At 46.7% G+C, this 25,844-nt stretch overlaps 2 protein-coding genes across 6 annotated transcripts in view; one reads left to right on the forward strand and one right to left on the reverse strand.

Moving 5' to 3' along the window:
- amotl1 (angiomotin like 1) lies at positions 1 to 16,086 on the reverse strand. 2 transcript variants are annotated; one of them, XM_031791177.1, is made up of 12 exons: positions 15,632 to 16,086; positions 14,960 to 15,180; positions 11,349 to 11,522; positions 9,893 to 11,265; positions 9,074 to 9,218; positions 8,632 to 8,709; positions 7,355 to 7,476; positions 6,214 to 6,363; positions 5,837 to 6,045; positions 2,920 to 3,036; positions 638 to 1,161; positions 1 to 489 (listed from the first exon to the last, which is right to left on the reverse strand). In XM_031791177.1, exons 2-12 carry the CDS (start codon positions 15,165 to 15,167, stop codon positions 428 to 430), a joined length of 3,162 nt encoding a protein of 1,053 aa, XP_031647037.1. In that variant the 5' UTR covers positions 15,168 to 15,180; positions 15,632 to 16,086; the 3' UTR covers positions 1 to 427. The 2 variants fall into 2 exon arrangements, with proteins under 2 accessions (XP_031647037.1, XP_031647038.1); XM_031791178.1 differs by lacking the exons at positions 14,960 to 15,180; positions 15,632 to 16,086 and adding an exon at positions 12,955 to 13,189.
- Positions 14,266 to 25,844, forward strand: part of mre11a (MRE11 homolog A, double strand break repair nuclease) — a 20,522-nt gene continuing 8,943 nt past the window's right edge. The window contains exons 1-11 of one of the 4 annotated variants that reach the window (XM_031791181.1): positions 14,266 to 14,479; positions 18,021 to 18,150; positions 18,243 to 18,375; positions 18,478 to 18,638; positions 19,341 to 19,428; positions 19,528 to 19,784; positions 21,352 to 21,537; positions 21,678 to 21,849; positions 22,700 to 22,780; positions 23,179 to 23,308; positions 23,417 to 23,517. In XM_031791181.1, the coding sequence (XP_031647041.1) occupies positions 18,131 to 18,150; positions 18,243 to 18,375; positions 18,478 to 18,638; positions 19,341 to 19,428; positions 19,528 to 19,784; positions 21,352 to 21,537; positions 21,678 to 21,849; positions 22,700 to 22,780; positions 23,179 to 23,308; positions 23,417 to 23,517 (1,329 nt within the window). In that variant the 5' untranslated portion in view covers positions 14,266 to 14,479; positions 18,021 to 18,130. Of the gene's footprint in view, positions 14,480 to 17,316; positions 18,151 to 18,242; positions 18,398 to 18,477; positions 18,639 to 19,340; positions 19,429 to 19,527; positions 19,785 to 21,351; positions 21,538 to 21,677; positions 21,850 to 22,699; positions 22,781 to 23,178; positions 23,309 to 23,416; positions 23,518 to 25,844 lie in introns of those variants that run through there. The other 3 variants (XM_031791179.1, XM_031791180.1, XM_031791182.1) reach the window with 3 other exon arrangements.

Consider the following 25,844-nt stretch of genomic DNA (forward strand, 5'->3'; position numbering starts at 1 on the left):
GGGAGACAAAGTACATGTTTATATTCATTGTCACGCAGCACAGTAAAATCCATTTAAAAATTAAAGAAGTTTGAAATGTCTTTGTGGACGAAATCAATATTAACTCTCAGCAGAAATAAAAGTTTTACAAATCTAATCTTTCTGTACAGTTCATTTGTACAAAAATGCATGCTTTCCAACAAAGTAAACTTGCCTCTGAAATGCATTTAACTGATGAAAAACACACGCATACACACGCAAATTAACTTTACCAGACTAAAGGCACAGTTTTAGAGCAGGACAGAGGTCTTCCCCTATCTCTCTCTCTCTCTCTCTTTCTGCCATCCAATGAGCCTCCAGTTTCCAATCTATCAGTCAGCCATCACTACTTAAGTTTGTTTCATCCTCAGTTGTAAAGCAGTAGCTTCACAAGACACCACCGTGTCCATTAGATGAGGATCTCCACTAAGTCTGTGCCTGGGTGGTGTGGGGGATGGGTTCTAGTCGTATCTATGGAGACAGAAAGAACACTTAGCTGAAGACATGTAGAATATCAGATCCAACATTAGAATGAAGTTGCTGAACTAGGGTCAGTTTTACATTACATTTTGGACTGGGTTCACTGTTCCTTGATTGTTCAGTCTTAGCTGTCACTCACCTGTCCTCTGGGTCCTGACCAATCCTAGCCAGGCTCTGCTGGGGAGGGGCAGGACTTTGAGGGACTCTGAACCTTTGTCAGTCTGAGTGCTGCTGTCTCTACTACCCGTCTTAGAATGGGAGGATAGTAGAGGAGTGGAGGGGAGGGAGGAGGAGAGGGGGAGGATAGAGAATTGGAGGGAGGAGGAGAGAGGCAGGGTGGAGGAGAAAGGCAGGGTGGATGAATAAGATGGTGTAGTGGAGTAGGGGAGGGTGGAGGAGAAAGGCAGGGTGGAAGGGAGGGAGGAGGTGGTAGATAAAGAGGAAGGTGGGGAAGAGAGAAGGAGGGGTAGGGAAGGGAGGAGGTTTCTCTCTTTCCTCTCGTCTGTCTGAGAAGCTTGTCGTGGGTGCAGTCCTGTTGCTAAGGAGATGGAGGGGGTGGAGCGGGCAGGACGGAGGGCGCTGAGGTCACCGCGAGAGTTCCGTTGCTGTAAAACCTGTATCAACGCATCCTTCTCTATCAGCTGGGCATACAGGTTCCTTATCCTGTACACAAACACAGAAAACACAACCTTGATCCTATTGACTAAAAGTCAGAGTGAACCAATACAAATAAATCAACAATCAAGATGCCTTTTAGACAAGATCATAGCCACTTTGATGGTGTGTGTGTGATATATATATACATATTAGTTGAAATCAGAAGTTTACATACTCTTAGGTTGGAGTCATTAAAACTTGTTTTTCAATCACTCCACAAATTTCTTGTTAACAAACTATAGTTTTGGTAAGACGGTTAGGACATCTACTTTGTGCATGACACAAGTCATTTTCCCAACAATTGTTTACAGACAGATTATTTCACTTATAACTCACTGTATCACAATTCCAGTGGGTCAGAAGTTTACATACACTAAGTTGACTGTGCCTTTAAACAGCTTGGAAAATTCCAGAAAATTATGTCATGGTTATAGAAGCTTCTGATAGGCTAATTGACATCATTTGAGTCAATTGGAGGTGTACCTGTGGATGTATTTCAAGGCCTACATTCAAACTCTGTTCCTCTTTGCTTGACATCATGGGAAAATCAAAATAAATCAGCCAAGACCTCAGAAAGAAAACCTGGGACCTCCACAAGTCTGGTTCATCCATGGGAGCAATTACCAAATGCCTGAAGGTACCATGTTCATCTGTACAAACAATAGTACGCAAGTATAAACACCATGGGACCACACAGATGCCATACCGCTCAGGAAGGAGACGCGTTCTGTCTCCTAGAGATGAACGTACTTCAGTGTGAAAAGTGCAAATCAATCCAAGAACAACAGCAAAGGACCTTGTGGAAATTTTGGAGGAAACAAAACAAGTCCTTTATCGGCATAACCTGAAAGGCCGCTCAGCAAGGAAGAAGACACTGCTCCAAAACCGCCATAAAAAAGCCAGACTACGGTTTGCAACTGTACATGGGGACAAAGTTCGTACTTTTTGAGAAATGTCCTCTGGTCTGATGCAACAAAAATAGAACTGTTTGGCCATAATAATCAATGTTATGTTTGGAGGAAAAAGGGGGATGCTTGCAAGCCGAAGAACACCATCCCAACCGTGAAGCACGGGGGTGGCAGCATCATGTTGTGGGGGTGCTTTGCTGCAGGAGGAACTGGTGCACTTCACAAAATAGATGGCTAAATGAGGAAGGAAAATTATGGGGATATATTGAAGCAACATCTCAAGACATCTTAAGACATCAAGTTAAAGCTTGGTCGCAAATGGGTCTTCCAAATGGACATTGACCCCAAGAATACTTCCAAAGTTGTGGCAAAATGGCTTAAGGACTTCAAAGTCAAGGTATTGGAGTGGCCATCACAAAGCCCTGACCTCAATACTAAATACTCAATACTCAATTTGTGGGCATAACTGGAAAAAGTGTGTTTGAGCAAGGAGGCCTACAAACCTGACTCAGCTACACCACCTCTGTCAGGAGGAATGGGCCAACATTCACCCAACTTGTTGTGGGAAGCTTGTGGTAGGCTACCCAAAACGTTTGACCCAAGTTAAACAATTTAAAGGAAATGCTACCAAATATTGAGTGTATGTAAACTTCTAACCCACTGGGAATGTGATGAAATAAATAAAAATTGAAATAAATAATTATACTATTATTCTGATATTTCACATTCTTAAAATAAAGTGGTGATCCTAACGGATTTTTACTAGGATTAAATGTCAGGAATTGTGTTTGGCTAAGGTACTGTATATGTCAAATTCTGACTTCAACTCTATATATATACAGTATAATGTGTGTACCTGTGCTCCATGTCATTGCAGCGTCTGGTAGCCTGCTGTACATCATCCTCCTGACACAGTGTGCAGCCCGTCATCTCACTGTAGCTACCACTGTGAGAGTGCACCACCAAGGGGTCCCTACAGACACACACACACACACACACACAACCTTGTGAATGTTAACCTGTTTAAAGGTCTTACTCACATTGGCTACAGAGAGCGAGATCACAGTCATCTGGAACAGCTGGTAGAATTTGGTTGGTCTGGTAGGCTCACAGCTAGGTTTCCCTTTGTAACCAGTGATAGGTTGCCTGATAGGTTGTCAGATGTGGCATCTGACAAACGTCAGAGCCGGTGTAGTAAGATCCAATCTTAGTCCTGTATTGATGCTTTGCCTGTTTGATGGCTCGTCGGAGGTCGTAGTGGGATTTCTTATAAGCGTCTGGAGTAGTGTCCCTCCCCTTGAAAGCGGCAGCTCTACCATTTAGCTCAGTGCGGATGTTGCCTGTAATCCATGGCTTCTGGTTGGAATATGGTCACTTTGGGGACAATGTTGTCGATGCACATATTAATAATGCCTTCTGACTGATGTGGTAAACTCAATGTTATCCGTTGAATCCCAGAACATATTTCAGTCTGTGCTAGGGTAACAGTCCTTTAGCTTAGCGTCCACTTCATCAGACTACTTCTGTATAGAGCACGTTACTGGTACCTCCTGTTTGACATTTTTGAAAGCAGAAATCAGGAGGATATAGTTATGGTCAGATTTGCCAACGGGGGGGCGTGTTAGCTATGTACAGTATGCCTCTCTGTGTGGAGTGTTTTGTTATTTAACCTTTATTTAACTAGACAAGTCAGTTAAAAACAAATTCTTATTTACAATGACAGCCTAGGAACAGTGGGTTAATTGCCTTGTTCAGGGGCAGAATGACAGATTTTTACCTTGTCAGCTCAGGGATTTGATCTAACAACCTTTTGATTACTGGCCCAACGCTCTAACCACTAGGCTACCTGCCGCCTCTACGCTCTAACCGCTAGGCTACCTGCCGCCTCTACGCTCTAACCGCTAGGCTACCTGCCGCCTCCACGCTCTAACCGCTAGGCTACCTGCCGCCTCTACGCTCTAACCGCTAGGCTACCTGCCGCCTCTACGCTCTAACCGCTAGGCTACCTGCCGCCTCTACACTCTAACCACTAGGCTACCTGCCGCCTCTACGCTCTAACCGCTAGGCTACCTGCCGCCTCGACGCTCTAACCGCTAGGCTCCATGCCGCCTCGACGCTCTAACCGCTAGGCTACCTGCCGCCTCAACGCTCTAACCGCTAGGCTACCTGCCGCCTCTACACTCTAACCACTAGGCTACCTGGCGCCCCGGTGATCTAGTTGTCACCGTTCTGTGTGTAGAGTAAAGGTGATCTAGAGTTGTCACCGTTCTGTGTGTAGAGTAAAGGTGATCTAGAGTTGTCACCGTTCTGTGTGTAGAGTAAAGGTGATCTAGAGTTGTCACCGTTCTGTGTGTAGAGTAAAGGTGATCTAGAGTTGTCACCGTTCTGTGTGTAGAGTAAAGGTGATCTAGAGTTGTCACCGTTCTGTGTGTAGAGTAAAGGTGATCTAGAGTTGTCACCGTTCTGTGTGTGGAGTAAAGGTGATCTAGAGTTTTGTCACCTCTAGTTGCAAAGGTGACGTGCTGGTGATAATGAGTTCACACAGATTTCAGTTTCCCTGCATTAAAATCACTGGCCATGAGAAGTGCTGCGACAGGGTGTGGATTTCCTTGTTTGCTTATGGCCCTATGCAGCTCATTGAGTGTGGTCTTAGTGCCAGCATCGGTTTGTGGAGGTATATAGACAGCTAGGAAATATATGGTATAAAACTCTCTTGGTAGTTAGTACGGTCTGCAGCTTATCATGATGTATTCTAACTCAGGCTAGCAAAAGCTTGAGACTTCCTTACCATTAGAGATTGTGCCCCAGCTGTTAACACCACTCCCCCTCATCTTACCCGAGGCTGCCGACCGGTCTTGACAACGCACAGAAAAGCCAGCGAGACATATATTATCAATGTCCTTGTCCAGCCACGACTCCGAGAAACATATTACAGTTCTTCGGGTCCCATTGGGGCGGCAGCGTAGCCTAGTGGTTAGAGCGTTGGACTAGTAACCGGAAGGTTGCGTGTTCAAACCCCCGAGCTGACAAGGTACAAATCTGTCGTTCTGCCCCTGAACAGGCAGTTAACCCACTGTTCCCAGGCCGTCATTGAAAATAAGAATGTGTTCTTAACTGACTTGCCTGGTTAAATAAAGGTTAAATTAAAAAAAAAATTTAAAAAAAATTGACAGGATAGTTTCAAATGGAGCTCGTCCAGTTTTTTCTCTGATGACTGTACATTCACCAACAGAACGGAGGGTAGATGGTTATTAGATTCACCAGAGGTACTCGTCAGGATGCCGGTTTGCCTGCCTCTTTTGAACCCCGGGAATTAGGGCCTGGTCCGGAGGAAGCAGCACGTCCAAAGCTGCCGATTCGTTGAAGTTGAAATTGTCATCCAAATCGAGGTTAGTGATCGCTGTTCTGATCTCAAGAAGCTGTTTTCGGTCATAGGAAATTATGGCAGAGATATTATGTACAAAAAATGTTAAGATCAGTATAAAAAAACAAACAGCGGAATTGGTCAGGAGCCCAAACAGCTTCTATCCACTGCAACGCCATCTCTACCTGTGTGCATGAGTGACCTGTTGGGATGTGTGCGTACCTGTGTGCATGAGTGACCTGTTGGGATGTGTGTGTACCTGTGTGCATGAGTGACCTGTTGGGATGTGTGTGTACCTGTGTGCATGAGTGACCTGTTGGGATGTGTGTGTACCTGTGTGCATGAGTGACCTGTTGGGATGTGTGTGTACCTGTGTGCATGAGTGACCTGTTGGGATGTGTGTGTGTACCTGTGTGTGTTGGCTGTAGCAGCAGTCTCCATGTTAAAGTGTCTCATGGCGTTCTCCTGCAGGTACTTCTGTTCCCAACGGGTAGAGTCAGCCTCTAGAGCCAGAACCCTCTCCTCCCTCTGCCTCAGCAGCTCCCTCAGAGCAGGGACACTGCCCTCCCCTACACCCCCACCTGGCCCAGTGGTCCCAAGCACACCCCCACACACTCTCTGAGGGGAGGAGAGTGAGGCGGAGGTTTGGAAGAAGGAAGAGACATGTAAAAAATAATTTTAAAAAAGGTTTAGGACAATCCAGACCCATTTTATGCATTAACAAATAGCATATGACCTGTTATGACATTGTTATGACACCCGCCAAGAGAGCGTTATGTGTGGTACCTGTTGCGTGCGCAGTGTGTGTAGCTCTCTCTCCAGCCGTGTGCGCAGGCGTCTCTCAAGCTGCTCTCTCTTCTCACAGGCCGTCTGCAACTGCACCACAGCATGCTGCAACCCTTCCACACGTGCCGCATACACACACTTCACACGCAGCTACACACACACACACACACACACACACACCAGGGAGGAATGGACACAGATACAGTATGTTGGATTGATCTGTATGTGTATATGGTGTGTGAATAAGTGTCTGAATGAATGACGTAATGTGATACACTGTGACGTAATGTAATGTGACGTAATGTGATATACTGTGTTATAATGTGATATACCGTGACGTAATGTGATATACTGTGTTGTAATGTGATATACCGTGACGTGATGTGATATACGGTGACGTAATGTAATGTGATATACTGTGACGTGATGTGATATACCGTGACGTAATGTGATATACAGTGACGTAATGTGATATACAGTGACGTAATGTGATATACAGTGACGTGATGTGATATACCGTGATGTAATGTGATATACAGTGGCGTAATGTGATGTGATATACTGTGACGTGATGTGATATACCGTGACGTAATGTGATATACTGTGACGTGATGTGACATAATGTGATATACTGTGACGTAATGTGATATACCGTGACGTAATGTGATATACTGTGACGTGATGTGACATAATTTGATATACCGTGACGTGATGTGATATACCGTGACGTAATGTGATATACCGTGACGTAATGTGATATATATCGTGACGTAATGTGATATACCGTGACGTAATGTGATATACCGTGACGTAATGTGATATACCGTGACGTGATGTGATATACCGTGACGTAATGTGATATACCGTGACGTGATGTGATATACCGTGACGTAATGTGATATACCGTGACGTAATGTGATATACAGTGACGTAATGTGATATACCGTGACGTAATGTGATATACCGTGACGTAATGTGATATACCGTGACGTAATGTGATATACCGTGACGTAATGTGATATACCGTGACGTAATGTGATATACCGTGACGTAATGTGATATACCGTGACGTGATGTGATATACCGTGACGTGATGTGATATACCGTGACGTAATGTGATATACCGTGACGTAATGTGTACCTCTTCCTCTAAGTGCAGTGCTCTCTGCTGGGCGCTGCTCAGAGCTGACTCCAGTCTCTCTGCCCTCCGCTGCTGCTTCTCCACCTCTTCCTCCAAACGCTCTTTCTCTATCAGTCCATCCCCTGAGAGACAGCGAGAAACAGAGAGAAGGAAAGGGGGAAGATAAAAGATAAGAGACAAAATGCTCAAATCAGACTTACCAACCCTTTAAAGTTAGAATTAGAGAACCCAATACTCCTCATGACTGGAATGCTCAAAGGTAGCAACATGGCATCCAGCTCTATTGTTGACCAAACTCTGGGTAGGGGTGGATGTGTGTTGGGTGGGGGAGGGAAGGATAAGGGGGAGGGGGGGGTGGAATCTGCTGAGGCTGCATTCCCAGCACAGACCAGATCATTCCCCTTTGTCTCTGGGTTAACATGTCACACACATGCAGAAGAGGGGAGAGAGACAGGTGTGTGTAAAGGGAGGAGGGGAGAGAGACAGGTGTGTGTAAAGGGAGGAGGGGAGGAGATATGGTGCAGAGTATTTGGGTAGTTTGGGGGGGGGGGGGGGGGGGCTGACACGCTGAAGCAGCACCTGTCCTAAAACTGCTATAAGATATACACCCTTTCCCTCCCCTATGCCTGTCTCTACTGGCCTCCCCCTCTCTTTATCTCTCCCTCCCCACTCTATCCCTCATTCCTGGTGTTACATACCAGACAGCCCAGTGAAATACAACAAACACTTCCTCTCCTCTCTCATGGTGCCCAGGGAGGGAGAGAAATGGGGAGAGAGGGAGTGGTGGGAGTGGGAGAGAGAGAGAGAGAGCTAGGCAGTGGGAGAGTGTCAGTGGAAGAGAGAGAGGGGAGTGAGTGGGAAAGAGAGAGAGAGGGAGGGAGACAGAGCGTGATAATGTGAGAAAGGTGGTGGTCAAGAGAAGAAAGTTCTCTCTGTTTGGGTTTCCAGGCCAGACGAGGTCACTGTCTGTATTCACACTGACTCTCTAATAAAAGTAAGTGTGTGTGTGCACGTCCGTGCATGGGTGTGTGTGTGTGTGTGTGTGTGTTTGTGTGTGTGTGTGTGTGTGTGTGTGTGGCTAAAAGGAAATGGGATAATTGTATGTGTGCTGAATTTAGCCTGGGAAGAGAGGGAGTGGTGGAGAGAAGAGAGGAAAGAAGAGAGGAAAACCTAAATGCTGGGTGTGTCCTCATTCCCACTCACTAACACTCATCAACACCACAAACACACAAGTACTCATCAATACCACAAGTACAGACACAAACACACACACTTACTAAGCTCAGCAGCATGTCCATCCTCCTCTCCTTCTGGCTCACAGCACGCTAGCTGTTGATTGGCAGTCTCCAGGCGATCTGAGACATAGACATTACATAGACGTGACACAGTCATACACAGACATAACATAGTAATACACAGACATAACATAGTAATACAGACATAACACAGTCATACACAGACATAACATAGTCATACACAGACATAACATAGTCATACACAGACATAACATAGTCATACACAGACATAACATAGTCATACAACATAGATTAACATGTTCAACTCCTCGTTCTTCTATCAACACAACTTATTGGTCAAAATGACCCAAATCCCACACATACAGCTAAGAAGAAGGTTGAAAAAAGGGTAACGGCACTTTAAGGACCCAATTATTTATTTTATTTTCAACATCCTTTTACAGGTCCCTCCCTCCTGTCCTACCTCTCAGGTCTCTGTTGAAGACAGTCAGGCGTCTTATCTCCCCCTCCAGTTTGCATCTCATTGTTCGGTCCAGCCCCTCCCTCTTTGACGAGCTCTTCATCAGCCAATCATACTCTTCAGAGATCCTCTGGAGCTCCTCCTCTAACTGCAGCACAAGGAAGAGTAGTTTGTAGAAATGACTGAAATAGGGTCAGATATGTTTCTTCTTCTACTGCTTTAAGACAGGGTGGATGATTAGTTGACTAAGTGAATCAGGTGTGCCAGTTTAGGGTTAGTACAAAAATGTGAAGCGTCTAGGGGGGAGGGGGGGGGGTGAGTTTGTTAAACCCTGGTTTAAGGCCAAATGAAGCCGTTTTCATATCAATATCAAATCATTTCTGGGTAACAATTAAGTACCATACCGTAATATAGTTCCATTCAAATGTTCAAAATAGCTTTATAGCAAAACCATTTCTCAAGCAAGCATTTTGCTAGGACTGTCTGGGAAGAGTCTAAATGGGGAGGGGAAAACCAAAACGTAGCTGTTATTGGCAGAGAGGTTTGGAACTCTTTCTTATTGGTCTATTAATCAATTTACCACATGGTGATGTCACCATGGAAAGCCAAAACTGCTGATTATAAGATCCTGTGTTGAGATATTTTCAACCAGCAACTATCAGGAAATAACAATGAGCAAATGTGTTCATACTTTTACAGTGTTCATTTTATCAGCTGTTGTACAATGTGATATAAAACACACAAAACATTAAAATATTGACTAATGGGGCCTATAAGGTTATAGTGAGTCAGTTATACAGTCACATACAAACTTCCTCGTACCCAGTGCAGTTTGGAGGCCTTCTCTCTGTGTGTCAGCAGCTCGTGTCTCAGAGTCTGGTTCTCCTCACACAGCAGCTGGACCATCTGCTGCACCTTGGCTGCCATGACCACCTCCACACCGGAGGGGCCTGGGGAAGGTTGTTGAGGCTGGGGTTGGAGCTGAGAGACAAGGGTTGAAGTCTGGACCTGGATGTTGGGGAGAAGGGTGGAGGTATGGGTCTGGGAGGGTGTGGGACTGTGGTGGTACTGGACTGAGGGACCCCCTAGGGTCCCGGGGTGGTGCCGCCTGCTCTGGTACTCAGGTGGGGGGTTGCTCTCAGCTCTGGTTGGCTGGGCTGTGGACCAGTCCATTATTGTGGAAGAGGGGGGGTCAATGAAGGGAGGGCCTAGCTCAGAATGAGAGGAGGGGGGCTGGGGTTTCCCTGAGGGGGAGCAGAAGGGCGGCTGGGTGGCCTTGAAGGGGTACTCTGGTGGGGGTCCGCGGGAGTCTACTGATCCTGTGAGTGGGGTTATGTTTAGGGGTGGGGGGTAACTGAGGGAGGGGTTGCTAGAGGGAAGATTACTAGTTCCATTGGCCTCAACGCTGATTTGGAGGATCCTCTGGCTGAGGGAATACACATGACCCTGCTTCAGTTGCCTCAGAGTAGAGTCTCCATTGGCCCCTCCACCCCAGATAGACAAACCCTCAGCCTCATCCCCATCCCCATCACTCATAAAGCCTTGCTGAGGGCCCAGGGGTGGGCTGGGGCTGGGGAAAGGAGAGGGGTCAGTGTTGGTGTCAGGGCTAGAGGTCTCAGAGGGGCTGTTAGGAGCTAAGCTGGTCCAGGCTGAGGGCTGGCTGTCTGGGGTGTGAGAGGGGCTAGGCAGGCTCTCGTGGTCCTCCAGTGTATAATACAGCTGGTCCTGGTAGTGGTGTTGTCCCTGGGTCTGGGCCTTGGCCTGCTCATAGCTCGGCAGCTCCTCTAAACTGGGCTGGAGGGAGGGTTGGGGGGGGTGAGGGAGAGGGGGCTGGGGAGGTCCATGTTTCTCCAGGGAGCTACCGTCAGCCTGCTGCTCCTGCCCCTGAGGCTCCTGCCGAGCCCAGCGCAACTGGGGGTGAGCTAGTGGGCGGTGAGGGAAGGTAAGGGGGTAAGGTGGTAGTTGGCTGTCTGAGGTGGGGGCACCGCTGGGCGGCTGCTGCAGCAGGGGTGGGGAGGCCACCTGCGAGGGCTGCATGGGGTTCAGGTTGTCACTCTGAGGCCCCCATCCTCCCTCTCCTCCTCCGTAGCTGGTTTGTTCTTGTATGGTGCTTGAGAGAAGCTTCCCGCCCTCGTCCTCCTCTCCTCGCATGGCGCTCACACAGGGGTGGGACACAAACGTCAAGGCTGCATCACCTAGGAAACAGCAGGGGTCAGAGGTCAATGTCAGGTGTATCATGCCTAAGGCCTAGCTTATCTCCCCCTAACTGCTAGTGTACCTGGTTCCCTGGCAGGTGTGGAGGTGCGACGGGTGAGAAGGATGGACAGTAACGGTGGATGAGTGGTCATTGAGGTGGGGTCATTGTTGATGGTGAAGGGGACTGTTTCTGGGGGGCACTGAACGACGTCCTCCAGTGCAAAGACTCCTGGGAAACTATGGTACAAAGAGAGACCTGGAAAAGAAACAAAAATTAAATTGTTGTTTTTACTTATAAGTTATAATAGGTTAGGGACCAGGTGAGTGTTAGTGCCTAGTTCTCGGGAGACGACACTGTCTGGTCATCTGCTGTCCTCAGCATTCCCATCCTGGTGTTTCCCTCCAGTACCTCTCAAAGCAAACAGACTCACCCACATGTCCAACTATTGCCTGTCCTCTGAGACACACACACACACACACTCTCTCACACACACACACACACACTCTCTCACACTCTCACACACACACACACACTCTCTCACACTCTCACACACACACACACACACACACACACTCTCACACACACACACTCACACACACACTCTCTCACACACACACACACACTCTCTCACACACACACTCTCTCACACTCTCACACACACACACACACACACACTCCCTCACACTCTCACACACACACTCTCTCACACTCTCACACACACACTCTCTCACACTCTCACACACACACACACACACACTCTCACACACACACTCTCTTACACACACACACACACACACACACACACACACACACACAGTAAAAGGTGGAAGATGTCCAGAGAATATTTTAACCATATGCATAGCAAGCTTGCTGTTGTGGCCTACTGGACAACTGACACATTAACCCAGGGTTACCCCAACTCGGTCCTGCCCCCCGTTTCCCAAACTCGGTCCTTCCCCCCCGTTTCCCAAACTCGGTCCTTCCCCCCCGTTTCCCAAACTCGGTCCTTCCCCCCCGTTTCCCAAACTCGGTCCTTCCCCCCCCTGTTTCCCAAACTCGGTCCTTCCCCCCCGTTTCCCAAACTCGGTCCTGCCCCCCGTTTCCCAAACTCGGTCCTGCCCCCCGTTTCCCAAACTCGGTCCTGCCCCCCCCGTTTCCCAAACTCGGTCCTGCCCCCCCCCCCCCCCCCCCTTCATGTCTAGGTTTTTGCCCTAGCACTACATAACTGATTCAAATAATCAAAGCTAATGATGAGTTGGTATTTAAATCATCTGTGTTGTGCTAGGGCAAAAACTAAAACGTGAACCCAGGGGGGGCCCCAGGACCGGGTTTGGTAAACCCTGCACTAACAGGCCGAAATAGACAACTGACGCACTTAAGGACAGAAATAGACAACTGAACTGACACATTACGGAACGAAGTAAAACCGGAGCCAAATGCTAGCACTATACAGTCAGCTATAATTGCGACCAAGCCGCAATGCACACTTTGAAGACAAACACCCAAAAGTTATTTTGGCTAGTTAACTTCCCGAAAGCCGGTCAGAGACGGCCCTACAAAATTTGATACAGCTCAATGAGTCTGTGCGTGCGCAAGGAGCGCGTGGATTGAACTGACCAAAACATCACATGCTGTAAGAAAGCTGACCTCACGCACTTCTTTCCCTTATACAGGCATAAACGTTTACCTCGGTACTAAATGACCGCTCGTGTTGAGACACTTCTCTCCGCGCGCTAATGGTGCAACCGGTCTTGATGCTGACTCCCCCGGCTTTAAGAAAAGCCGATTCGGACAGAGGCGCAAACAGCCGTGGGTCTGCGACAGTAGCGCGATCGTAATCAGCCCCGGACCGTTCGTTCTGGCATGAGCGGAATACCAAAGCAAGACCTGCAGTTCAGGGGGGCGTGCCGGGGTCCTAGCGCCCGCAGTATAATAACCAGGGGTCTTCTTCTTATTATTAATTAAGGTTTTATGACAGACTGGTGTATTGCTGCCACCTACTGTATTGATATTCCATACAAAACATTAATAAACAAACACCCCACTCCTTCAGGAACAGTTGAGATCACCTCCTGAACAGGCTCGGGGCCTGTGAAGATGGAGCATTCATCAACAGGATTCCTTGTAATACCTCTGCTGTAAAATACGTGAGTCCCAATAAACACTCAGCCACACTCACAATGATGCCTGCTTTCTCAGATTTCCTCTCTGTTCGCACTGTGCAGTTGATAACCAATGCAGTAAATGCTACAAAATCCACCTTAACATGAGACATGTCAGAATCCCTCTGCAGACAAGGAATATTCTCTGGTGTCTCTACTCCTGCTACCATTAGTTCTTCAACTCCACTTCTTTCTTCCACTTGTCTCACTGCTTCCGGATAGGAGACATGCTGGACAGCTCTTATGTGGGTCAGTTTGCGTGCATCAACCACTTGATCCAATTCTTCACATATATACTGTATCCTTTGCATTTACTTCTAGCACCAGGATACAGCATATACGTGAAGAATTGGATCAAGTAATGGCAGTAGGAGTAGATAATATTCCTTGTCTACAGAGATCCTGTCATGTTGCAGAGTTATCGCCCTGCTTCAAAGATCCACACACGTTTTATCTGACACATTCGTGCGGCTTGCATCCGGGTTAAGTTAAAATATATACATATATACATGTATATAAATCAATAAAGATCCCCACACAACACACTCCAATCCAATCTTCTTGAGGCGCAGAGCACGCTCTTCTCATTAGATACAAAAAAATAAGCCCTCGTTACTGTCATCGACACCACCTCAATTTTTATAGAGGCTTCAAATGGATCTCCCAGATAACAACATCCAACCCTTACTCTGACTAAAAAAGACTCAGAACTAGGCTTGGATTTTTATATGATTCCACAGCCCCTTTACTTCTCTTATTTCCTTGTATATTTGCCTCTGTAATCCAATTCGTCTCACTCTCATCTCTACTCACGCCATCTTATTCAAACAGAACATCCGCCGTTTTCTTCCCTGGGCCTTTTCACCAATACCAATCGGAAAGGCTCTAACCGGGGGTCATAGTTCAACCCCAGGATATAGGGTTCCAATGATGTCACGCCCCCAACAAAAACCTAATGGATTCAGTTAGGTTCAACTGTAAAACGGATGCTGATTTATGGATGGAAAGAGAGCTCTACCTAACTCTGTCTCACCTGGCGTTTTGTTACAGGTAATATTTATCAGAGCCTATTTTTCACACACACGCACACGCACGCACGCACGCACACACACACACACACACACACACACACACACACACACACACACACACACACACACACACACACTTGTTTTTCTAACCTAGTGGGGACCTAAAATTGATTTCCACTTCCATTCCTATTTGCCTTAACCCCTAACCCTAACCGTAACCGTAACCCTAACCCTAACCCTAACCCTTACCCCTAAGCTTAAAATAACATTTGTCCTCATGGGGATGTGGGAAATGTCCCCATGAGGGAGAAGCTTCCTTGTTTTACTATCCTTGTGGGGACTTTTGAGGATTTCAAGTCCCCACAAGGTTTGATAAACAAAACCAAATGCGCGCGCACACACACACACACACACACACACACACACACACACACACACACACACACACACACACACACACACACACACAGGGAGAGAAGGGGGGGCATGTGTAGACTACCTCCGTCGGGCTCAGGCTCGTTAGACACTCCAATGTGATCCAGCCATTGGGCCACATCTTCTGGAATCCAGTTCTCACCAGACTCCAGTCCTGCTTTCCCCCTGGGTGCAGAATCCAGTCCAGCATTTATTTCAGACCCTGACTCCAGACCAGTCTTCACCCTGGGTTCAGAATCCAGTCCAGCATTTCTTTCAGACCCTGACTCCATGCCTGCTTTCCCCCTGGTCAGAGGAAGCTCTGGTTAGGGTGTGTGTGTGGTTAGCTTTATTCCTGCATGTGAGAACTTGCTTGGTACTCAACTACAGTCTGTAAACACCTACTTATATATGTGTGTGTGTGTGTGTGTGTGTGTGTGTGTGTGTGTGTGTGTGTGTGTGTGTGTGTGTGTGTGTGTGTGTGTGTGTGTGTGTAATGAAAAAACATTCCCTACAGCAACAAGATGTGTGAAAGATCTCTATCCTTATTTCCCTTTATCTCTCACACACTTTCCCCTTGCTTATTCACACTACAGAAGAGATCAGAAGAGAAAGTCAGTCACAGATCACTCTCACAGTACCTACGCTTTATTCCCCCCCCCCTCTCTCTCCGTCTGTCAATTTCTCTCTCCGTCCCTTCCTCCCCATCTGTCTCCCTCTGCCCCCTCGCCCCACCGTTTAATGGAGATTGTCCTACCTGAGTGTTGCCCGTGGATAATGTCTGATGAGAACGATGATGGTGAGAGTCAGCGATGAGTGTGTGCTTTGGGGCTTCTAAATCCACCAAACCATCAAACCCCACAGTCACACAGACATGCCGACTCTGCCCAGACCTGCCTCAACACACACACACACACACACACACATACACACACACACACATAGGGGCGTCCTTGGAATGAGGGAGGGAGAGAAAGAGGCATGGGAGTGATAGAGGTGGGATAGAGAGAGAAGAAGAAGAGAGGAAGAATTAAATAACCAAGTAGAGAGAGAGAAAGAAAGAGAGAGAGAGAGAGGAAGAAATATTAATTTATCCTACATTCTGCCTCTTCGTCTGTGTTTAGAGACATTCTGTCTGTTCTGTTATCTGGCTACTGAGGGAAAGGACACACACACACACACACACACTCTCTCTCGCTCTCTCGCTCTCTCACTCTCTCTCTCTCTCTCTCAGAGCATTGGCCCAGTAACCGGAAGGTCACTATTTCGAATCCCGAGCCAAAAAGGTGAAAAATCGGACGTTGTGCCCTTGAGCAAGACACTGAACCCTAATTGCTACAGGGTTGTCATTGATAAGCAGACCCTGGCCATGACCCCACTCTCAGAGAATGTCTCAGGGAGAGGGATATGCAACAAAGAAACATGTTCAATACATACTTGTACATGTGTGAAATAGGACAAATATAGGCACCCACCAAATGTGTCCTATTACACACACTGCCAGTGGTGGAAAAAGTACCCAACTGTCATACTTGAGTAAAAGTAAAATACCTGAATAGAAAATGAGTCAAGTTAAAGTAAAAGTCACAGAGCAAACTCCTACTTGAGTAAAAGTCACAGAGCAAATTCCTACTTGAGTAAAAGTCACAGAGCAAACTCCTACTTGAGTAAAAGTCTAAAAGTATTTAGATTAAAAATATACTTAAGTATCAAAAGTGAAAGTATAAACCATTACAAATGTCTTATATTAAACAAACCAGACAGCACCATTTTCTTGTTTTTTATTTATTTAAGGACATCCAGGGGCCACTCCAACATTCAGACATCGTTTAAAAATGAAGGATGTGTGTTTAGTGAGTCCTCCAGATCAGAGGCAGTAGATGACCAGGGATGTTCTGTTGATAAGTGTGAATTGGACCATTTTCCTGTCCTGCTCACGATTCAAAATGTAACGAGTACTTTTGGGTGTCTGGAGTAAAAATGTATGGGGTAAAATGTATGGAGTAAAAAATACAATGTTTTCTTAAGGAATGTAGTGAAGTAGAAGTAAAAGTAGTCAAAAATATAAATAGTAAGGTACAGATACCCCCCAAAAAACGACTTACGTAGAACTTTAAAGTGTTTTTACTTAGGACCTTTCCACCACTGCATACCGTGCTCTCACTGCCCTCTAGTGAGTAGAGAGTATATTCCTACTTTTCTGAGAAGTCTGACATCATTCTATCCTAATCTCCCATTTGTTCCTAATCTCTCATGTCTCTAAAATAAAACCTCTATGCCGCTATAAAAGCATATAGCTGATTTAGACCTAAAATTGAACATGTCCTACACTGCTCACGCCGGCGCACTACAAATCGAGCGCATCTAACTCTGCTTAATGGGGGTATATCGTCTTCTTTTGGGATTTGCTGTTTTTCTTCGTCAGACATAGTATGGCTACATGCGGATGCTTCATGTAAAGAAAACTACATTTGCCTCTCGGAAACGACGTTTCCTGTGCTAACTTCCGTAAGGGGAGTTGTTCACATGTACACAATAATCGAGCGCGGGGAGTAGGAGAGGTGCGTGGTTTGTGAAGAGTAGCTATCTTCGTGTATAATGGAATTAGCTAGTACTTGAGAACATGATATTCACATGGGGGTCAGATATGCCAGTTGTGGTATCATCTAATGCACAGTCATTTCCCAAGATTAGCTTTATACCAGCTAGAGTTAGTTAGCGCGCTAACGTTAGCTAAATGTGCTTTTAATGCGTTGTTGGAGCCATCATTGGCTAGCTAACTGCAGAGTGCTCTTAGTTAATATGTAACGTTATGCATTAACCTCCGGAAATCCTAACCTTACCTAACTGCTTAGGGGGAAATGCAAAACTGTAACGTTACCTTAGTCGTTAGATCAGCGTCAAGGCCGGGGAAAATTCAACTTAATCCGTGTATTCAGTCATTTGTCATATTGGATCCAGGAGTCTTTCCTACAGTTAGCCGAGCGGCTCAACCTCAGAATCATAGCTATGGGAGATTTGCATTGGCTCACAATGTTGTGGCAAACAGTATGACCTGACCAGGGAAAACTCTGTGCCCCAATTACAGGCTATAAGTTAAGGAGACAACCAGACTTTTCTTTCTCACTCTGTCTGTCTGTCTGTAGGTGACATCTCCGGAGACTTGTTAACTGTATTGATACAGGTGTTGACATCACTCCCTCTCACTACCTCTGCTGCTGAAGGGTTCTCTGCTCTGGACCCGTTTCCATTCAACATGACATCAGAGAACACCCTGTATGTAACATCAGAATAATCTGTCTCCTCGTGGTGTAGTTGTCACAGTGCATCTGGAGACTCTGGGGTTCTGATTGTGCTTCTGTTGCCAGGGACGATGAGGACACCTTCAAGATCCTGATCGCCACGGATATTCACCTTGGTTACCTGGAGAAAGATGCTGTCCGTGGCAACGACACGTTCAACACCTTCGACGAGATCCTGAAGTGTGCCAAACAGAACCAAGTGTGTGTGTGTGTGTACAGAGGTGTGTGTGTGTGTGTACACACACACACAGTAGAATGTAATTTCTCTCTCCCCCACACTCACCTCTGTCTCTGTCCACAGGTTGACTTCATCCTGTTGGGAGGTGATCTGTTCCATGAGAACAAGCCTTCCAGACGATGTCTTCACTCCTGCATCTCTCTGCTGAGGAAGTACTGCATGGGAGACACTCCTATCCTCTTCGATGTCCTCAGTGACCAGGCTGTCAACTTCAGCAACAGCAAGTCAGTCTGTGTGTTAGCCCTGAGGTGGCGATGTTAGCCCTGAGGTGGCGATGTTAGCCCTGAGGTGGCGATGTTAGCCCTGAGGTGGCGATGTTAGCCCTGAGGTGGCGATGTTAGCCCTGAGGTGGCGATGTTAGCCCCGAGGTGGCGATGTTAGCCCCGAGGTGGCGATGTTAGCCCGAGGTGGCGACGTTAGCCCCGAGGTGGCGACGTTAGCCCCGAGGTGGCGACGTTAGCCCCGGAGGTGGCGACGTTAGCCCCGAGGTGGCGACGTTAGCCCCGGAGGTGGCGACGTTAGCCCGGAGGTGGCGACGTTAGCCCCGAGGTGGCGACGCTAGCCCCGGGGTGGCGACGCTAGCCCCGGGGTGGCGACGCTAGCCCCGGGGTGGCGACGCTAGCCCCGGGGTGGCGACGTTAGCCCCGGTGTGGCGACGTTTGCCCCGGTGTGGCGACGCTAGCCCCGGTGTGGCGACGCTAGCCCCGAGGTGGCGACGTTAGCCCCGAGGTGGCGACGTTAGCCCTTGCTTGGACAGCATCCTCACACTTTTTTTAAATTGCTGAAAACCTACCTGTCACACATGTTGAATAATATTCTAGTTGAACTTACTAGATCAAATATCCACGTATTATTAAAGACTTTACAAACGTGGGTTGTATGTAAAGTACAGTATGTGCATCAAATGTTTCTCTGTGTGTTCTCAGGTTTCCGTGGGTGAACTACCAGGATGAGAACCTGAACATCTCCATCCCCGTGTTCAGCGTGCACGGTAACCATGACGATCCTACAGGGGTAAGCTCCGTTGCCACGGTTTCAGTCATCCATCTTGAACCACATGCGTATATGTCTGTATCTCTATGTGTAACTCTATCTCTCTCGTCTCCAATCCAGGCGGATGGTCTGTGTGCGTTGGATCTCCTGAGCTCTGCCGGACTTGTCAATCATTTTGGCCGCAGCCAATCAGTAGAGAGGATAGAGATTAGTCCCGTCCTCCTGCAGAAAGGCAGCACTAAGTTAGCCCTGTACGGCATTGGCTCTATTCCTGATGAGCGCCTCTACAGGATGTTTGTTAACAACCAGGTGACCATGCTCCGCCCCAAAGAAGACCAGGACCAATGGTTCAACCTCTTCACCATCCACCAGAACAGGTGTGTGTGTGTATACTGTCCACCAGAACAGGTGTGTGTCTATATACTGTCCACCAGAACAGGTGTGTGTCTATATACTGTCCACCAGAACAGGTGTGTGTCTATATACTGTCCACCAGAACAGGTGTGTGTGTTTATACTGTCCACCACAACAGGTGTGTGTGTGTCTATATACTGTCCACCAGAACAGGTGTGTGTGTGTCTATATACTGTCCACCAGAACAGGTGTGTGTGTGTCTATATACTGTCCACCAGAACAGGTGTGTGTGTGTCTATATACTGTCCACCAGAACAGGTGTGTGTGTGTCTATATACTGTCCACCAGAACAGGTGTGTGTGTGTCTATATACTGTCCACCAGAACAGGTGTGTGTGTGTCTATATACTGTCCACCAGAACAGGTGTGTGTGTGTCTATATACTGTCCAGTAGAACAGGTGTGTGTGTGTGTATACTGTCCAGTAGAACAGGTGTGTGTGTGTATATACTGTCCACCAGAACAGGTGTGTGTGTTTATACTGTCCACCACAACAGGTGTGTGTGTGTGTGTCTATATACTGTCCACCAGAACAGGTGTGTGTGTGTCTATATACTGTCCACCAGAACAGGTGTGTGTGTGTTTATACTGTCCAGCAGAACAGGTGTGTGTGTGTGTGTATACTGTCCAGTAGAACAGGTGTGTGTGTGTTTATACTGTCCACCAGAACAGGTGTGTGTGTTTATACCTTCCAGTAGAACAGGTGTGTGTTTATACTGTCCAGTAGAACAGGTGTGTGTTTATACTGTCCAGTAGAACAGGTGTGTGTTTATACTGTCCAGTAGAACAGGTGTGTGTGTTTATACCTTCCAGTAGAACAGGTGTGTGTTTATACTGTCCAGTAGAACAGGTGTGTGTTTATACTGTCCAGTAGAACAGGTGTGTGTTTATACTGTCCAGTAGAACAGGTGTGTGTTTATACTGTCCAGTAGAACAGGTGTGTGTGTTTATACCTTCCAGTAGAACAGGTGTGTGTTTATACTGTCCAGTAGAACAGGTGTGTGTGTGTGTATACTGTCCACCAGAACAGGTGTGTGTGTGTGTATACTGTCCACCAGAACAGGTGTGTGTTTATACTGTCCACCAGAACAGGTGTGTGTTTATACTGTCCACCAGAACAGGTGTGTGTTTATACTGTCCACCAGAACAGGTGTGTGTGTTTATACTGTCCACCAGAACAGGTGTGTGTGTTTATACTGTCCAGTAGAACAGGTGTGTGTGTCTATATACTGTCCAGTAGAACAGGTGTGTGTGTCTATATACTGTCCAGTAGAACAGGTGTGTGTGTCTATATACTGTCCAGTAGAACAGGTGTGTGTTTATACTGTCCACCACAACAGGTGTGTGTCTATATACTGTCCACCACAACAGGTGTGTATTTATACTGTCCAGTAGAACAGGTGTGTGTGTGTATATACTGTCCACCAGAACAGGTGTGTGTGTGTGTGTATATGCTAAGTGTGTGTGTGTGTGGTACTGTATGTGTGTGTTTTACAAAAGCCACATCTCTGAGGTGTGTGTGTGTGTTGCAGGAGTAAGCATGGGGCCACCAACTACATCCCAGAGCAGTTTCTGGATGACTTTCTGGACCTGGTAGTGTGGGGTCATGAACATGAGTGTCTGATAAACCCCAGCAGGAACGAACAGCGGTTGTTCTATGTCACCCAGCCTGGTAGCTCTGTTGCCACATCACTGTCCCCCGGAGAGGCCGTCAAGAAGTACGCCAACACACACACACACTCTTTTATATACGCTCAAACAGCACTCGCTGTGTGTGTTTGTCTGCATATTTGTATGCCCTTGTGTGTGTTCCTGTGTCCGTGTGTGTCATTGCCTGCGTGTGTGTGTGTGTGTGCAGGCACATAGGTCTGCTGAGGGTGAAGGGGCGTAAGATGAACCTCCAGAAGATCCCATTGCACACGGTGCGTCAGTTCTTCATCCAGGACCTGGTCCTCTCAGAGCACCCTGACCTCTTCAACCCTGACATGCCCAAGGTCAACCAGAGGGTAGAGGCCTTCTGCCAGGAGAAGGTGAGCACAAGGTGCTCTTTCTCTCTCTCTTTCTCTGCCTGGCTGTCTGTCCCTCGCTCGCTCTCTCTTTCTCTGCCTGGCTGTCTGTCCCTCGCTCTCTCTTTCTCTGCCTGGCTGTCTATCCCTCGCTTTCTCTTTCTCTGCCTGGCTGTCTATCCCTCGCTCGCTCTCTCTTTCTCTGCCTGGCTGTCTGTCCCTCGCTCTCTCTTTCTCTGCCTGGCTGTCTATCCCTCGCTTTCTCTTTCTCTGCCTGGCTGTCTATCCCTCGCTCGCTCTCTCTTTCTCTGCCTGGCTGTCTATCCCTCGCTTTCTCTTTCTCTGCCTGGCTGTCTATCCCTCGCTTTCTCTTTCTCTGCCTGGCTGTCTATCCCTCGCTTTCTCTTTCTCTGCCTGGCTGTCTATCCCTCGCTTTCTCTTTCTCTGCCTGGCTGTCTGTCCCTCGCTCGCTCTCTCTTTCTCTGCCTGGCTGTCTGTCCCTCGCTCGCTCTCTCTTTCTCTGCCTGGCTGTCTGTCCCTCGCTCGCTCGCTCTTTCTCTGCCTGGCTGTCTGTCCCTCGCTCGCTCTCTCTTTCTCTGCCTGGCTGTCTGTCCCTCGCTTTCTCTTTCTCTGCCTGGCTGTCTGTCCCTCGCTCGCTCTCTCTTTCTCTGCCTGGCTGTCTGTCCCTCGCTTTCTCTTTCTCTGCCTGGCTGTCTGTCCCTCGCTCGCTCGCTCTTTCTCTGCCTGGCTGTCTGTCCCTCGCTCGCTCTCTCTTTCTCTGCCTGGCTGTCTGTCCCTCGCTTTCTCTTTCTCTGCCTGGCTGTCTGTCCCTCGTTTGCTCTCTCTGACTCTGTGTGTGTGTGTCTGTTCCCAGGTGGAAGCGATGATTGAGGAAGCAGAGCGAGATCGACTAGGAAACCCCCTTACCCCTGAGAAACCCCTCATACGCCTCAGAGTGAGTGAGACACAAGTAACCTTTTATACTTAAGCAACAAGGCCTGAGGGGATGTGGTATATGGCCAATATACCACGGCTAAGGGCTGTTCTTATGCACACGTCCCTGGATACAGCCCTTAGTCGTGGTATATTGACCATATACCACAAACCCCTGAGGTGCCTTATTGCTATTATAAACTGGTTACCTGGTTACTAATGTAATTAGAACAGTCAAAATAAATGTTTCGTCATACCCGTGGTATACGGTCTGATATACCGCGGCTGTTAGCATTCAGCGCTCAAACCACCCAGATTATAATACACGTTATTCTGTTGAACACTGCAACAGCATCAAGGGTATTTCTCAAGGTACAATTTGAGTATTTGTCACAGTTTAATATTTGTCTCTCTCTCAAGGTGGACTACAGCGGTGGTTTTGAGGCCTTCAATGCCACTCGTTTCAGTCAGAAGTTTGTAGAGCAGGTTGCAAACCCCAAAGACGTTGTTCACTTCATCAGACAGAAGGAGTACAAGGCCAAAGTTAAAGGTAACACACACACACACACACACACAAACCATAATCATAACATTTGACAAGCCTACTTTTTCTGATGTTCAGATCACTCTCCTGTTTGTCTTTGCTGTGTAAGTGTAGGCGAAGAGGGTGTTGACTTTGGGCAGCTCCTGAGTCACTCCTCAACTGAGGGTCTGAGGGTGGAGGACCTCGTTAAAGAGTACTTCCTGACAGCAGAAAAGGTACACACACATTTCTCCATACCTTGACTGTGTGTTAATATGACTGTGTGTTGTAGGGCTGACCTCACTACACACACATTTCTCCATACCTTAACTGTGTGTTAATATGACTGTGTGTTGTAGGGCTGACCCCACTACACACACATTTCTCCATACCTTGACTGTGTGTTAACATGACTGTGTGTTGTAGGGCTGACCCCACTACACACACATTTCTCCATACCTTGACTGTGTGTTAACATGACTGTGTGTTGTAGGGCTGACCCCACTACACACACATTTCTCCATACCTTGACTGTGTGTTAACATGACTGTGTGTTGTAGGGCTGACCCCACTACTCACACATTTCTCCATACCTTGACTGTGTGTTAACATGACTGTGTGTTGTAGGGCTGACCCCACTACTCACACATTTCTCCATACCTTAACTGTGTGTTAATATGACTGTGTGTTGTAGGGCTGACCCCACTACACACACATTTCTCCATACCTTGACTGTGTCTCTGGATGTGTGTTAACATGACGATGTGTGTTAACATGACTGTTGTAGGGCTGACCCCACTACACACACAGTTGTTGGTCGACCGAGATTGTTTTAGTTGAGCAGTAACAAATACACAGTACCAGTCAAACGTTTGGACACTTACTCATTCACCTACTCATTCACCTACTCATTCACCTACTCATTCTCCTACTCATTCTCCTACTCATTCACCTACTCATTCACCTACTCATTCACCTACTCATTCACCTACTCATTCACCTTCTCATTTACCTACTCATTCACCTACTCATTCACCTACTCATTTACCTACTCATTCACCTACTCATTCACCTACTCATTCTCCTACTCATTCACCTACTCATTCACCTACTCATTCACCTACTCATTCACCTACTCATTCACCTTCTCATTCACCTACTCATTCACCTTCTCATTCACCTACTCATTCACCTTCTCATTTACCTACTCATTCACCTACTCATTTACCTACTCATTTACCTACTCATTCACCTACTCATTCACCTACTCATTTACCTACTCATTTCACCTACTCATTTACCTACTCATTCACCTACTCATTCACCTACTCATTTACCTACTCATTTACCTACTCATTCACCTACTCATTCACCTACTCATTCACCTACTCATTTACCTACTCATTCACCTACTCATTTACCTACTCATTTACCTACTCATTCACCTACTCATTTACCTACTCATTCACCTACTCATTCACCTACTCATTTACCTACTCATTTACCTTCTCATTCACCTACTCATTTACCTACTCATTTACCTTCTCATTCACCTTCTCATTTACCTACTCATTCACCTACTCATTTACCTACTCATTCACCTACTCATCTTACCTACTCATTTACCTACTCATTCACCTACTCATTTACCTACTCATTCACCTACTCATTTACCTACTCATTTACCTACTCATTCACCTACTCATTCACCTACTCATTCACCTACTCATTTACCTACTCATTCACCTACTCATTTACCTACTCATTCACCTACTCATTCACCTACTCATTCACCTACTCATTTACCTACTCATTCACCTACTCATTCACCTACTCATTCACCTACTCATTCACCTACTCATTCACCTACTCATTCACCTACTCATTCACCTACTCATTCACCTACTCATTCACCTACTCATTCACCTACTCATTCACCTTCTCATTCACCTACTCATTCACCTACTCATTCACCTACTCATTCACCTACTCATTCACCTTCTCATTCACCTTCTCATTTACCTACTCATTTACCTACTCATTCACCTACTCATTCACCTACTCATTCACCTACTCATTCACCTACTCATTCAAGGGTTTTTCTTTATTTGTCATAGTTGAAGTGTACCTATGATGAAAATTACTGGCCTCATCTTTTTAAGTGGGAGAACTTACTAAATACTTTTTAAGTGGGAGAACTTACTAAATACTTTTTAAGTGGGAGAACTTACTAAATACTTTTTAAGTGGGAGAACTTACTAAATACTTTTTAAGTGGGAGAACTTACTAAATACTTTTTTGCTCCACTGTATTTTATATTTGAGATTCTTCAAAGTAGCCTCCCTTTGCCTAGATGACAGCTTTGCACACTCTTGGCGTTCTCTCAACCAGGCGGTAGTCACCTGGAATGCATTTCAATTAACACATGTGCCTCGTTAAAAGTGAATTTGTTGAATTAATTTCCTTCTTAATGCATTTGAGCTAATCAGTTGTGTTGTGACAAGGTAGGGTGGTATACAGAAGATAGCCCTATTTGGTAAAAAACCAAGTCCATATTATGGTA

Source organism: Oncorhynchus kisutch, linkage group LG15, assembly GCF_002021735.2.
Source record: "Oncorhynchus kisutch isolate 150728-3 linkage group LG15, Okis_V2, whole genome shotgun sequence".
NCBI lineage: Eukaryota > Metazoa > Chordata > Actinopteri > Salmoniformes > Salmonidae > Oncorhynchus > Oncorhynchus kisutch.

Bases quoted from the DNA above. Each gene is read 5' to 3' on its own strand.
- amotl1 (XM_031791177.1), bottom strand. From the start codon at position 15,167: ATGGAGTCAGGGTCTGAAAGAAATGCTGGACTGGATTCTGAACCCAGG. The intron at 9,219-9,892 runs GTACGAGGAAGT...CTTGTGCTGCAG, and splicing joins AGGCCTCCAAACTGCACTGG to TTAGAGGAGGAGCTCCAGAG. The intron at 6,046-6,213 runs GTACCACACATA...TCCTCCCCTCAG, and splicing joins ACACACTGCGCACGCAACAG to AGAGTGTGTGGGGGTGTGCT.